Source organism: Chaetura pelagica, unplaced genomic scaffold (genome assembly GCF_000747805.2).
Source record: "Chaetura pelagica isolate M959 unplaced genomic scaffold, ChaPel_1.0 scaffold53, whole genome shotgun sequence".
Taxonomy (NCBI): Eukaryota; Metazoa; Chordata; class Aves; order Apodiformes; family Apodidae; genus Chaetura; species Chaetura pelagica.
Window position 1 is genome coordinate 1,109,678 of NW_009952880.1, and position 12,783 is coordinate 1,122,460.

General features: G+C 33.3%; 1 protein-coding gene across 2 annotated transcripts in view; it reads right to left on the bottom strand.

The window, feature by feature from the left end:
- CSMD3 (CUB and Sushi multiple domains 3) overlaps positions 1-12,783 on the bottom strand; it is a 545,585-nt gene that overhangs the window by 182,901 nt on the left and 349,901 nt on the right. For both annotated transcript variants that reach the window (XM_009995351.1, XM_009995350.1), the window contains 4 exons: positions 11,040-11,196; positions 7,298-7,489; positions 3,881-4,007; positions 2,827-3,029 (listed from right to left, as the gene is read on the bottom strand). In XM_009995351.1, the coding sequence (XP_009993653.1) occupies positions 2,827-3,029; positions 3,881-4,007; positions 7,298-7,489; positions 11,040-11,196 (679 nt within the window). The remainder of the gene's footprint in view (positions 1-2,826; positions 3,030-3,880; positions 4,008-7,297; positions 7,490-11,039; positions 11,197-12,783) is intronic.

A 12,783-nucleotide genomic window follows, 5' to 3' on the forward strand; every position in this document is an offset into this window, starting at 1 on the left:
CTTCACACATATAAAACTGAAATACCATCCTAAAACAGTAATCTGAGACACATGATATTCCAAATTTGGAACAAAATCAGCTTGAGCTCTCTGAAATGCCCTGACACAAGTCAGACAAAGTCTATTTTAAACACTACATCTGTAAATTTAGGGCAAGCAAGTAGGTTTTGCACTGATGTAAGTCACAATGACTTGGCCAAACTATGTTGCATGCCATTTACATTAAGGAATTTAAATCTTCAAAATAATAAAATAAGTTATTTGTTATTTGACATGACCAAGGTGACTATTTATTTATTTAGAATTTCAAAAGTACTTATAAATTAACATTTTTCTTTCAGTACTTCTGCTCTGCTTTCAGCTATACATACCGTAACTCCAGGTTTCTCTAACTACAAGCCATTACTAGGGCATTTTTCATAGAAGCATAAATGTAGAGTATTTGCCTGAATAAAACACACATATCCTACATACTACTGGAATGAGAAATAATAGCTAGCAAACAGTTAATGACATTTATAAAGTTGTGACAGGAAAGACATTTTTGCCATTGAAAGACCCATAAGTGGTTAATCCTTTTACTAATATCTGCTCTTTAGAAGAAAGACAGCAGCTGATAGAAGGCAAAAAAAAATTATACAGTGGCTTCTTCTAAGCCTCTCAATGCTAGAAACAAAACACCAAAAAAACTCACAAACCAACCCACAGAAAAGCACGTACAAACAAACAAACAAACAAAAAGAAAACGTGATAGTAATTTATTATATAACAGGATATGCTTTAAAATGCTTGACTTTACTCAACTGTCAATCTACTTCTCTGAAGAATGGATGAATAGCCCTTTGGAGTTACTTGTGTCTGTTGTCACTGAACAACTTTCCTCTTGAGGAAAAAGGACAAATAATCCAGTTAAATACTCATACCCGATTTCATGAAATGGCAAGAGCAGATACCTCCCCTGAGTGAGCTTTCTGTTTGTTAATTACACTCTAGCTAAAGTACCCAGACACCATCTGTTTCACTCAGACAACATTATATACTCAAAGAAAGTACTTGGAAGATTGAAACCAAGTTTCAGAGAATTAACTTTCTCTTTTCCCCATCTACTCAAGTATGTTTCTTTCCTGGTTAGTAAAATGGTATGTCCATATAGGTTAGGTTGTGGAGTCTCCTTCACTGGAGACATTCAAAACCCGCCTGGACGCGTTCCTGTGTGATGTACTCTAGGTGACCCTGCTCTGGCAGGGAGGTTGGACTAGATGATCTTTTGAGGTCCCCTCCAACCCCCAGGATTCTATAATTCTATGATATAGCAACAGCATAGTTCAGGTTGTCTAGCTATTTATACATTATTTTTAAAATATGAATATAATTCAGCATATTATTAACTTAGGAATATATAAATATCTGCAATTCTGATGCAGAATATATACCCAAACCATGCAATATCAGCTATTTGAGAAGGATCACTGTGATTTTGTGAACCTGAACTTAAGATTAAGAGAAATGCTGAGGCAGTAACACTTCATAGATCCCTATAAGTTGTCACCATTACATCTCAAAAGACTGCAATAGTATGGAGAATTAAATAAAATCCCTCTCCTTTCACATGAAACTCTAAAACCTCTTTTCAGGTAAAGTAGAGGAAGTACAAAAGTAGCTGCTTTATGATTTTACTCCCATGTACCATCCATTTTTCTTTCCAACTGTATTCTTTGTCTTAATTAGTCTTTTTTTCCACACACCCTAAATGAATACCTGAATAAGTTCAGTGCATAATGCTCTCCCCATTTCTCTTTTAGCCTCAACATTAAACTAAGCAGTATGTCTTAGGCTGGAAATCAGGTATATGAGACTCTGCCAGACATGCTCTGAAAGACGGTAAGGTGATAAAAGGGCAAAAATACGTTAGAGCCAAGGAATTAAGAATTCTATTCATGGCTTCAAAAACCACCAGATAGAGCAGAAGCATTCTTTCACTACAAATTAAATATGTTTTACTTTGTTGTCTCATTTACATAGTTCATTCTTCTTTCTGGTTACTGTGTACACACTTGTATTTGTCATGTGCACAGAAAAATGAGGGTAGGAGAAAACAAAGATGAATACAAATGTCAAGAATAGGAAGCAGAAAATAAATAAATAATTTTATCATCAAGAGTCTCAGTGTCAGCCCCTGGTAGAAACAATGTTACTGCTCAATAAAATTATTATATTGGAACAGATCTCACTAATACTGAAAATAAATAAATAAATTCACTGACCAGAAAAAAAAAAAAAAAAAAAGTGAACATGTACCTCAGTCAAAGATTTCTTCTGTTTCAGCACTAAAAAAGGGGTTTATTAAGAGTTATGTAACTTTAGATTTGTCATCATGCTTCCTGTAATTAGATTAAATAGTGCTAGAAAGCAAAAGGGAAGACACTGCTGTTCCTGTAGTGTTATTTCCTACTTTATTCTGTACAAGCGCAGCAGAAACGAAAACTACACGTCTCTCAAAGCAGAAACTCTTATTAGAAAAGAATGGAGCATTTAACATGTTTCCATAATCTCCTTTACACAAAACACTAGTCATGATTATGAGCATTCTGCCAAGGCCCCAGCTGCCCTTGAAACAAAGCCAAATAAGCAAAGAACATTTTCTTTTTTTTTTTTTCTCATTTTATATACATACATACAGCTTTACAGCAAATCTGTAAATCTGAGCCAGTTCTTTCTCTAGCAAAGTCAGAAATTTTGTCAGTGTTTTTAATTTTTCCGAGCACTCCAATTATCCGTGAGTGAACGGCTTTATTAAGAAAATTAAAATGAAAGTCATAAACTTACTTGAAAACTGTATGGCGAATCCAGATTTGCTTATATAAAAATCTGTGTCAAATTGGATAGTTACGATGTTGAGTGTGCTGTGAATGCCTTCAGGAACAAGGGAACCACTGATTTCTTTAAGTAACATCTCATTCTCAGGTGGACCATCCCAAACTCGTAGAATGTCATGGGATGCCTCAGTATCAAAAGCAAGAAACTGGAGGCTGAAAGAATACCATGATTTTATTGTCAGCTTTCATATTAATCAACAACATATATTCAGCAACAAAACTAAACCAAAAAGCCAATAAACTTTGATTTCCAAGGGTCATTTTTTGGTAATGTTTCACACCTTCACCTCTGGATGCATGAAAGACCAATACAAAAATGTATTTCAAAGAAAAAAAAAAACTAACAACATTTGAGTTTTTCTACCATGAAATAATATATCACTTTAACCATTAAAATATTCTAAAGGTATCTGCACAATATTTTCAGAAAATACTTTGGTTTTTCTGAAGACAATATTATAGATCACATTTTCATCAGAACAAATTAAAGAGAACTTTAAATTAATGCAATTAGAGACATAATGTTAAGTGAATTAATAACTAATTCAAAAAAGTACTGAAATGCAGAGTTTTAAAAAAATTATGTAGATGTTTCAACTAAATGGTACTGCTGACTCCAGCACTTTTTATATATTCAATCTCATAACTTTGGTGCTGAAATAGCATTTGTATTATACATTTTAAACTCAGATTTCCAGTTAACAGTTCTCGCTTGTGTATGTTTGCATATATACATATATTTAGCTTAAAATTCATGAGCATTTCCCAAAATTAGAGCCAATTTTAAAGCTTCATCTTCATCAGCCAATGTTTATTTAAAAATAGATAGTTTCAATGTAAACCTACATATTCAAACTTATAATGCCAAAAATACTGACCTTGAGATGCATCTTAAATTTTAAATCCTAAATAGTTTTTTGTATTTTTTTCCTCCACTTTACCAGTAACATTTGGTTTTTATGTGATCAAAAAGTTGTTATAAATGTATGTTTTGTTTCCAGTACCTGACAATATTTCCTGGGTCTACTTCAATCACCCACATGCAACGCAGATTGTTGTCATAAGGAAAAGGATAGCCAGGAGATAAGATTCTTCCTGATGATTCTCCTTTAAAACGGCCTCCACATTCAGCTAATAAAAAAAATATTAGGTAATGTGTTACTTTTAATTCATTATAGATACTCTTCTAGCTAATCATCTGAGCAATCAACTTATCAATCCACTCTCTTGCTGAATAATTAACAAAATTAAACTGACTGTGCTCTAGGATTGTAAAAAAGTATATAAGGACTTGAAGGGCCTTGAAAAAGGAATCTGTAAATGTGACTTTATCTGATTATTTTTTTTTTGTATTTTCCTTTGGTATCTATGTTTTCTAACAATTTTGAACACAACATAATAATTTGAAAACGTACCATTATATAATGAAAGGAACATGGATTCTTACCTAATGAAAAAAAAAAAAACAAACCAAGAACATCATGTTCATCCTAAAGCAGTAGAATTAAATTAAGAAAATAAAATAAATTAGTAGCTACAAAATAATTTTGTTTGGGGGTTGTTTGTTTGTTGTGTTTTTTTTTTAAAAAAAAAGAGGTGAATCATACTAAATAAAAGCAAGGTATTCAGAGAGAAAATCAGACATTCAGCCTAGCAAAAAAGCAGTAACTTCTTACTCAAAACTTGTCCTCCTAGCGAAGCTACAGTATTTCTTAGAGGATAACATGGTAAGTAGCTGCTGTTTAGATGGCCTCAGCCAATCATTACACAAAACTGAGTATTTCATAATCTTAACACCTAATCTTTGAGAGAACCTGATTTTTTTTAATGCAGGTTCTTGAGACCTTAAAGACTTCCTTTTTCACTTTTACTCCTTTTAAAGTCCCTTTATTGCTTTCTCTTTTGTGAAGTGCAAAGCCAAAATAATACTTTGATTAGATCTCTTGGTAGAGTTAAAATACAGTTTTATTTTTATTTAAAACCACTTAAAATATTTAGTTGAGAGATTTATTATCTTGTTATCTTTGAGCTCAGTGCTAAAATATAATTGAAATGCTACTCTTGATGGATTTTCTGGAATCATAAAAGCAAATTTGCAGAGACAGGTGGCCTTTCATATCTTTTTAAAGCACTTTGCCAATCTGTTAATTCCTCTATACTCTTTAAATTTTAAAAAGAATAAACTTGTAACTATTCAACTCAGAACATAGTCTATTACTCTTTTACTGGAGTATGGGTATAAATAGAGTACACTATAAAGAAAAAAACTAGTCACTGACAACAGTGACTTAAACAAGCTTAAAAACAGTTTTACTATTGTCTTGTCAGCATCACATTCTTCTATAAAATTATATTAAAACAGGAACCTTAGCATTTTTAAGCCAATTTCCAATAGTAGCAATAAATTAGTGTCTGATGATTTATGTTGCTCATAAATATCCAGGAAATAATTACATAGCACATGCAGACCTAAAATACTTCATGCAAAGCATTGATGTTTTCATGGATTCTAGAGGTTTGTCTCCAAATTCCATGAACCCTCACAGATCTTGTGGCGAGTTGAGACCAAGTTCTTCTGAGCATGAAACTTGAGCGCACACAGCTAACTCACTCAGAAACAAGTACTCTGGAAACAAAGACCTTCAGTGTGGAAAAAAAAAATGTTGTTTTTTTTTTTGTTTGTTTTCATAGCAGAGAAGCAATGAATGTTGAAAGGATTCCTAGAAACTAGAAATTTTAGACCAGTTTTACTGCTATTTAATCTGTTACTGAACTTCAAAGTTTCCAAAATTGACTGTTTTTATCACAGATGATTAAAAGATATTCAGCGTGATGCTCCTCTTTGGACATATTAAAGAGATATCTAGAAGACATTTCAGTCCTGTAAAAAAATTGTTGTGATGCAATGTTTTTTCTTACTGATCTACGTGAGCATTTCTTAAATGCCCTTCTGCTGCCCAGTTCTCTTCTAGCCAATTTGCTCATGTTGTATCCTTACTAAGACATCATTAATCTTTAGGCATACATTTTTCAGCTCAAGAAAACATCAACTGATACCTCAGACATTTTATAGGATTCATACTGCATCCCTTCAAGAGTATTTTAAAGCATCTGCAGTGATCTTTAATTAACATGAAAAAAAACAAAGGTACCTGGAATTTGAGATCATTATTTACAATTAGCATTTAAACACTTTTTGAACTTTTAAGATTGTTGATACAAAAGTGCACTCTTGTTTTAATTAAAATTCTTTAAAAATCTTTTTAGCCAAACTTATGCAATCCTCAGGTTGGTATGAATAATACTCCTGATAAAGACAACAGCTTTACAGTTGTTTAAACTTCTCTGAATGCAAGTAACATGTTTTAATACTTGGCTATGGAGAAATGCCAAACTGATGCAAACAAAATTAATATAAATAATTTCTAACCTCATTTAAATGACACCATCTATGTACTTCTGTTTGCTTAATGAAGAGTAATACATATAAATACATGATATTCTGAACTGGATGGATAAGTAACCTCCCTGTGAATAGCGGATTAATAGATATGTTTTGAATAAGATTAAAATTAATAAGATTAAGACTTAAAATTCAGTAAGTTATTGTTTCACATTCTAAATGGGTTCACTTATAGATAACATTTTTCAGTAATTACAGCATAAGAGAGCTGCTCAGTTCTTACTTGTTGCGTATTTTCCCTAAATAGGCTTTGTCTTGATAAAGATATGCCAAAGTACATTGCTTTCTGTCAAACTTAATTCTAGGCACAAAGTGCATTTCAGCCCTTGCTTCCTCTACCCACTTAATCTCAATTTCCTTTAAAAGAAGATGAAAAAAGAATAAAACTACTAGGATCTTTATTCTTGTCTCTTTTTACTCTCCTATGAAAGAAATTGAGGCTATAGATACTTGCAAAACTTGTTATTGCAATATTGTAATAAAGCATATTGTGTTACTCATCACAATACCATTACAGAATCCAAGTGACAAAAACACAGACTTTTCTTATCTCTACATATATATTTTAATTTATTTTATAGTATTTATACATAAATGCACAAAAAGTTACCTAGCCTATTGATATTTGGATTTTTTTTAAAGTACTAGTTGTGCAGCTCATCATAAAACATATATGGTCTTGACTTTCTGATTCAGCTGTGAATTTATGTTTATTATTTGCTTACTGTAAATGGATTTGCACACATTAGGAATTTCAATATGTGTTATTTGTTTAATAATTACTATATTTTTAAACCTACAAAAAGGCACCAACACTCACAAAGACTTTGATAAGATTTATGCAGACAATTCTCTAAAAGTATGTGTGAGTAGATCTTACCAGATTTCATATAGATCTAACTAACAGTCCTTTCTTATATTCAGATACTAGTTTAAGTTAATAATAAAAGTCTAATACCAATGCATGATGGCAGAGGATAGTCCCACGCCCTTCTTTCACCAGTCATACACTTTAGAAGGCTACTTCCATGGAGTGTGTAACCTGGATTGCATCCATAAATTATAGTGCTTCCAGCAAAATGGCCTTGGTCACTGATTTTATATCCAAACTGTGGCACACCAGGGTCCTCACAGTGTGAAAGATCAAAACCTGTGGTAGGAATAAAGCAGTCATTAAAAATGAGACAAAAACATGAATGAAGTTCAGATTTTCTGTTTTCCAATGGAAATAAAAAATGTTCAGACTTCATGTAACAACTATTTAAGCTTTCTTCTCTGTTTTTAAACAGTCTAAGTAGGATAATGGTATATATCCTTCAGAGCATGAAAACCAAACTGTCATAACATCATTTTTCCTAAGTGTCTTATTGAAGACTGAGAAGGAAATTCATAATCACTTACGAGTTCTAAAGTGAAATGATGATATCTAAAGTGACATTTGAAGTGACTGTCCCCCTACTTTGATGGCAACCTAGTTTGTGAATAAATATTGCACAGCAATTTCATGTTTGTTATTGTGCACAAGAACACCAACAGTACAATTGCACCTATGGCACCAAAGACATTCTGTTTGTCAATCCCTACCCTAATCCTTTGTTGAATACTTAATAAATTAAAAAACTACATGCAGGAATCAATTATAATTATTACACAGAGAATTCAAGCTAAACAATTTGGACGCTTCAGAGATTTAAGAGATTTGGAGCAAGAAGGAAACAAAATGACTTATGCATGACACAGAAACAGGAAAGCAGATAAACATCTGGAGAAACATAAACTGTAATTTGGGAGAATGATTTTTCTATTCCAAATAAGGTTTTCTGTTATTAACTGAGAACCAGCTCAAAACCTCCTTTTGTTCAAAACAAAAATGTAGTTTGCTCAAACAAAATGTATTTTATCAATATCATGCAGCTCAAATTGTTTGTAGATAAAGAAGTAATTTTGTGTCAGATTGATATCTCTAGATGTAGGTAACACTGGAGCGAATAAAGGCATTTTATGTCAGCATTGCTCAGTGAAATCACCTACACAGTACTGATCCATTCATGGTTAACAGTTGGTAGCCTTTCATAATCTCTCCTCAGGTACTGAAACTTTACTATTGATAGAAAATATGTTCAGTATTTTATTTTATAGACAAAATGCTTTAGGTTGGATAAGGCTGTATCCACACACAAGTAAAAGAAAAAAAAATAAATTAAAAAAGGCCTGCTGTATCTTCTCAGTTCTTCCTTCACCTCTTTTCATGTCTCACTGAAAATGAGTCACCTCCTGAAGAGCCTCCACAACCTCTAAGCTGAACTTTTCTCATTCCTAGCTAACCTATTGTTCCTCAGTAGAGACTATACTGCAGAGGCTAACGTGAGGCCCATATGAAGAACCTTTTTTCATATTGTCAGTCTGAATACTTATTGTCCAGTTAAAATTTCCCGTCTTCTAAGAAAAAATATTGATCACACTGCATGAAAATAAGTTAATATATGCCTTATCTCTGAGATGCCCTTATCTCTGGATGGCCTGCTTATGGACACAGAACCAAAGTAGTGTTTTTAACTGATCACTTCCTTTGTGAGTGTGAACATGTAATGTAACTTGCCGTACATTTTCCAAGGGGGTGTGCCTGACCTCCTCCAGCTGGGACACCTGCCAGAGAGACTAATTCTCGAGAATTACAATTCACCCAGGGACACCCAGCTGCAGCCAGGCAAGGGTGAGAGATTTTTACTCTTTCATTGTCTTTATTTTAGTAAACTAAATGTTAAGTAATTTGCATAATTAAGTTTAAAGATTACAGAATCCTTTAAAATTGATACTTAATATTCTAGGGCTAATATAAAACTTGATAATGATCAAGTTGTTAGTATTTTAATGGTTAACCTTTATCTAACTACAAGTAGTAAATTTTATTGTTAAGATACTTTTTGCATTCAAACTTAACTCTTGTTCCAATCTCCCAATTCCCCTACAATTTGACTGCTTGTGCCTTCTACTTTAATGAGCTGAGACCCCAGTGTTATATGCAGTAAATCTTGATCTGTGCATATATGTCTCATCTGCCATCCCTTCCCATTCAGGACACCGGAGAAGAACCTGGTAGCTAGGGGAACAGTGAAGGGTATCTAGAGTGGCAATAGTTGGCTATTTTAAACATCTGAAGTAGCACAAATGCTCCCAGTGTGTACCTGAAGTCACAAATGCTTGATTATATCTTGTAGGGATTTTGTTTACTGCTTAAAAGCATCAGGGTAAGTCCATGGTACTTTTCAAAGGTTTTATTGTCTACAACTATGCAAAGCAAATACTAGCTGTCTTTTCCAAAATAGGAAATAGTCAATGCGTGATGATCAGTGGAAAGAAGTCTAGTTGGAGAGGCTGGGAAATAGCAGTGTGCCCTACGGGTCAATATGGAGTCCAATCTTGTTCAACATTTTCATTAACGATCTAGATGATGGGGCAGAGTGGAACCTCACCAAGTTTGCTGATAACACCAAACTGGGTGGAGTGGCTGGTACATCGGAGAGTCATGGTGCCATCCAGAGTGACATCTACAGGCTAGAGAAATGGGACAACATGAACTTCAGGAAGTTCAACAATGAGAATTGTACCTGGGAAGGAATAGCACTATCACCAGAATATGCTGGGGTCCAACCAGCTGGAAAGCAGCTTTACAGAAAAGTCCCTGGTGGTCCTGGTGGACACTGGTGAACATGAGCCAGCTATTTGTCCTTGCAGCAAAGAAGCCTAGTAGTATCCTGGACTGCATTAGGAGGCATGTTGCCAGCATGGCAAAAGAAGTAATCCTTCTCTACCCTAAGCACTGTTGTGAGGACACATACGGTGTAGGGTGTCCAGTTCTGGGCCCCCCAGCACAAGAGCGATGTAGACCACTTGTCTGCTTTGTGGGAGGAGACAAATGATTACTTGTGCATGACTTGTTTTTTTCTTATTCTCTTTCCTCTCACTCTTTATTTTGACCCAGAAGTTCTTCTGACTTCTTCTATTCCAATTCTACAAATATCTACAAAAGAAGATTCAGCACTATTCAGGCACTGGAAAGCCTATCTTCATTCACAGGCTACAGTCCTATGCTATCACAGGCTAATATATGGTATAATTATGCAACATCCACCTGAAAAATAGTTGCATACTCTTGTAGTATCCTGAAATATTTTCCTTTCATTGTGCTAGAGCTATATTAGAATTTGTTTAAAAAACATGATTGAAGACTTACTAAAATATAAGAAAATTTCTGAAGAGGTGAAAATTAACAACTTAAGCACTGGGAGAAAAAAGGTGATCGCAGCTGCATTGCAGAATTACCTTCTGATTTATTAAATTCAGTTTTATATATAATTCAGTGATGATGAAAACTACTCATACACTTAGATATTTTTATGTGCTAATACAATTAATTGAAAATTACCCTATGTTTTATTATCCTTTCCAAGAATGGGAAAAAACTTCAAAATAGCCCTCTAGAAAGAGGACAGTAGTTTGAGTATCAAACTGTGTGAAGTACTGTCAAAGCAAAGTTCCAGTATGCTAAATGTTTTTGAGGTAGAATTATGAAAGTGTATTATTTTGATCAATGATTTGCTGTTTATTTTATCATTATTGGTAGTTTTCCTCTTATGACCAAAGTCTTTCCATTCCCTTCAAATCATAAATCTATTACTACTTCTTTTTCAAATACTTACTGGTATACACAAGCTGGAATCCTTCATCAGTGCCCTCCACATCCGAGTTAAATTCCAACCACAAGTGATTTGAAGTACTACTTAGTGTCAGGCCTCTTAATGATGCCCCAGTATATGCACCCAGCAAGTGAGCAGTGTTGTCTTTGCCATCATAGATCTGTAAAATAAATTCAATTTTTACAGTTATGAAGAAAAAAAAACCACACATTTTCTTTACAAAATAATTCTGTACATGTCCATTAAGAGGAAGGACAACTCTGCCAAGGGAGATCTATTGCCAAACCCAAAGTCCTATTTGGGTATACTGTTTTTCTCTTGAGTTAAATTTACTTAATTGTGGTGATTTTTCAAATAAACAGTTTAAAATATGTTTGTTCCTTTTTTTCATAACAATAAAATTGGGCAAAGGTGCCATATTATCTCAGTTTTTTTAAACCTCTGTGCTCCATCTTCCACTGCCAGGATTATAATGCTGGTCACAACCTCCCAGCAAACACCTATTATGTGTGACAGTGTCTGCCTGAAGTCATTCAGGTGGTATAACAGAAAAGCTTACATCTCGTCAACCTTGGCTTGTTAAATAAACAAATGTTTGGGGTTTTTTTCTATGTAAAGAGAGGTTTAAATATAACTATGAAGTAAAAGGAGACTATGAAGTAAAACAAACTGGACAACTGCTTCTGTAAGTTGAAAGAGTAATGTAATCTATATGTTAATTGGAATACAGTGCTTTTATTATTTATTTTTCTTCAAGAGCTGCTCCTTTCCACACTTGAAACAGAAATGTCTATCAGATTATTAAATATATGAAACAATCTCTTAATTATTCTCAGCAAATCTCCTTACAAGCTTGGTTGCTTTAAAATAACACAGGTTTTTGCACTGATATAATTCCTAAACATAGTTTAACTCTAACTCAACAATAATTGTTAACCAACTATTAGGTCCTGTAGAATTTATTCAGTGACTTCCATAATAAATAAAACTTTGATACATGGGTTTTAAGAAAAATGTCATTTGCAAATCAGTAAGCTGACTTTCGAATAGTTTTCAGTCCTCCCATCCCTAATAATAACAATGGCTTTACACTTAATTATACGCTGAAATAAAACATATAATCTGTTTCTAGCCATATCTAATGAATAAATAATTTTACACCAGTTTAAGAAATCCAGAAAAAAGACTTGTCATCATTCCTTGTTGTTTTTACTGAAACAAGAAAATAAAGTCTAAGCAAACTTCACATTTGAATGCCAACATCATTTAACAAAGCAAAAATCAGAAATTATCAACTAAAAAGCGATTTTAAAATATATTCAATAGTATTATTGATTTTTAAATTTTATTTAAAATTTCTTTATAAGTATATTGAGGTCAGTAATCAAGCCAGAAAAAATACCAGTAGAAAATTAATTCTGAATTTGACTTACTTTTTTTTGGGGGGGTAACTGAGAAAAAAATCCATTCAGGAGATTCACTGCTATTCTACAAAGACTTCAAGAAACCCAGCTTGAATTTGATGCTCTTTCTCCTAATCTCTCCAAGCTACTTATAACTAACAAACAAGAATTCAGGATTTATTTTATTTTTAGACACTACATAAGAGTGATCCATTTCCTGCTGTGTAAGACTAATAATAAAAGTAAGATATTAATATGTTATACCAACTATTTTATCAATATCTTGCCAGAACATTCCATAAGCCACTCCATGACACAAATTTTCTTCATGTTAGAATTTCCCT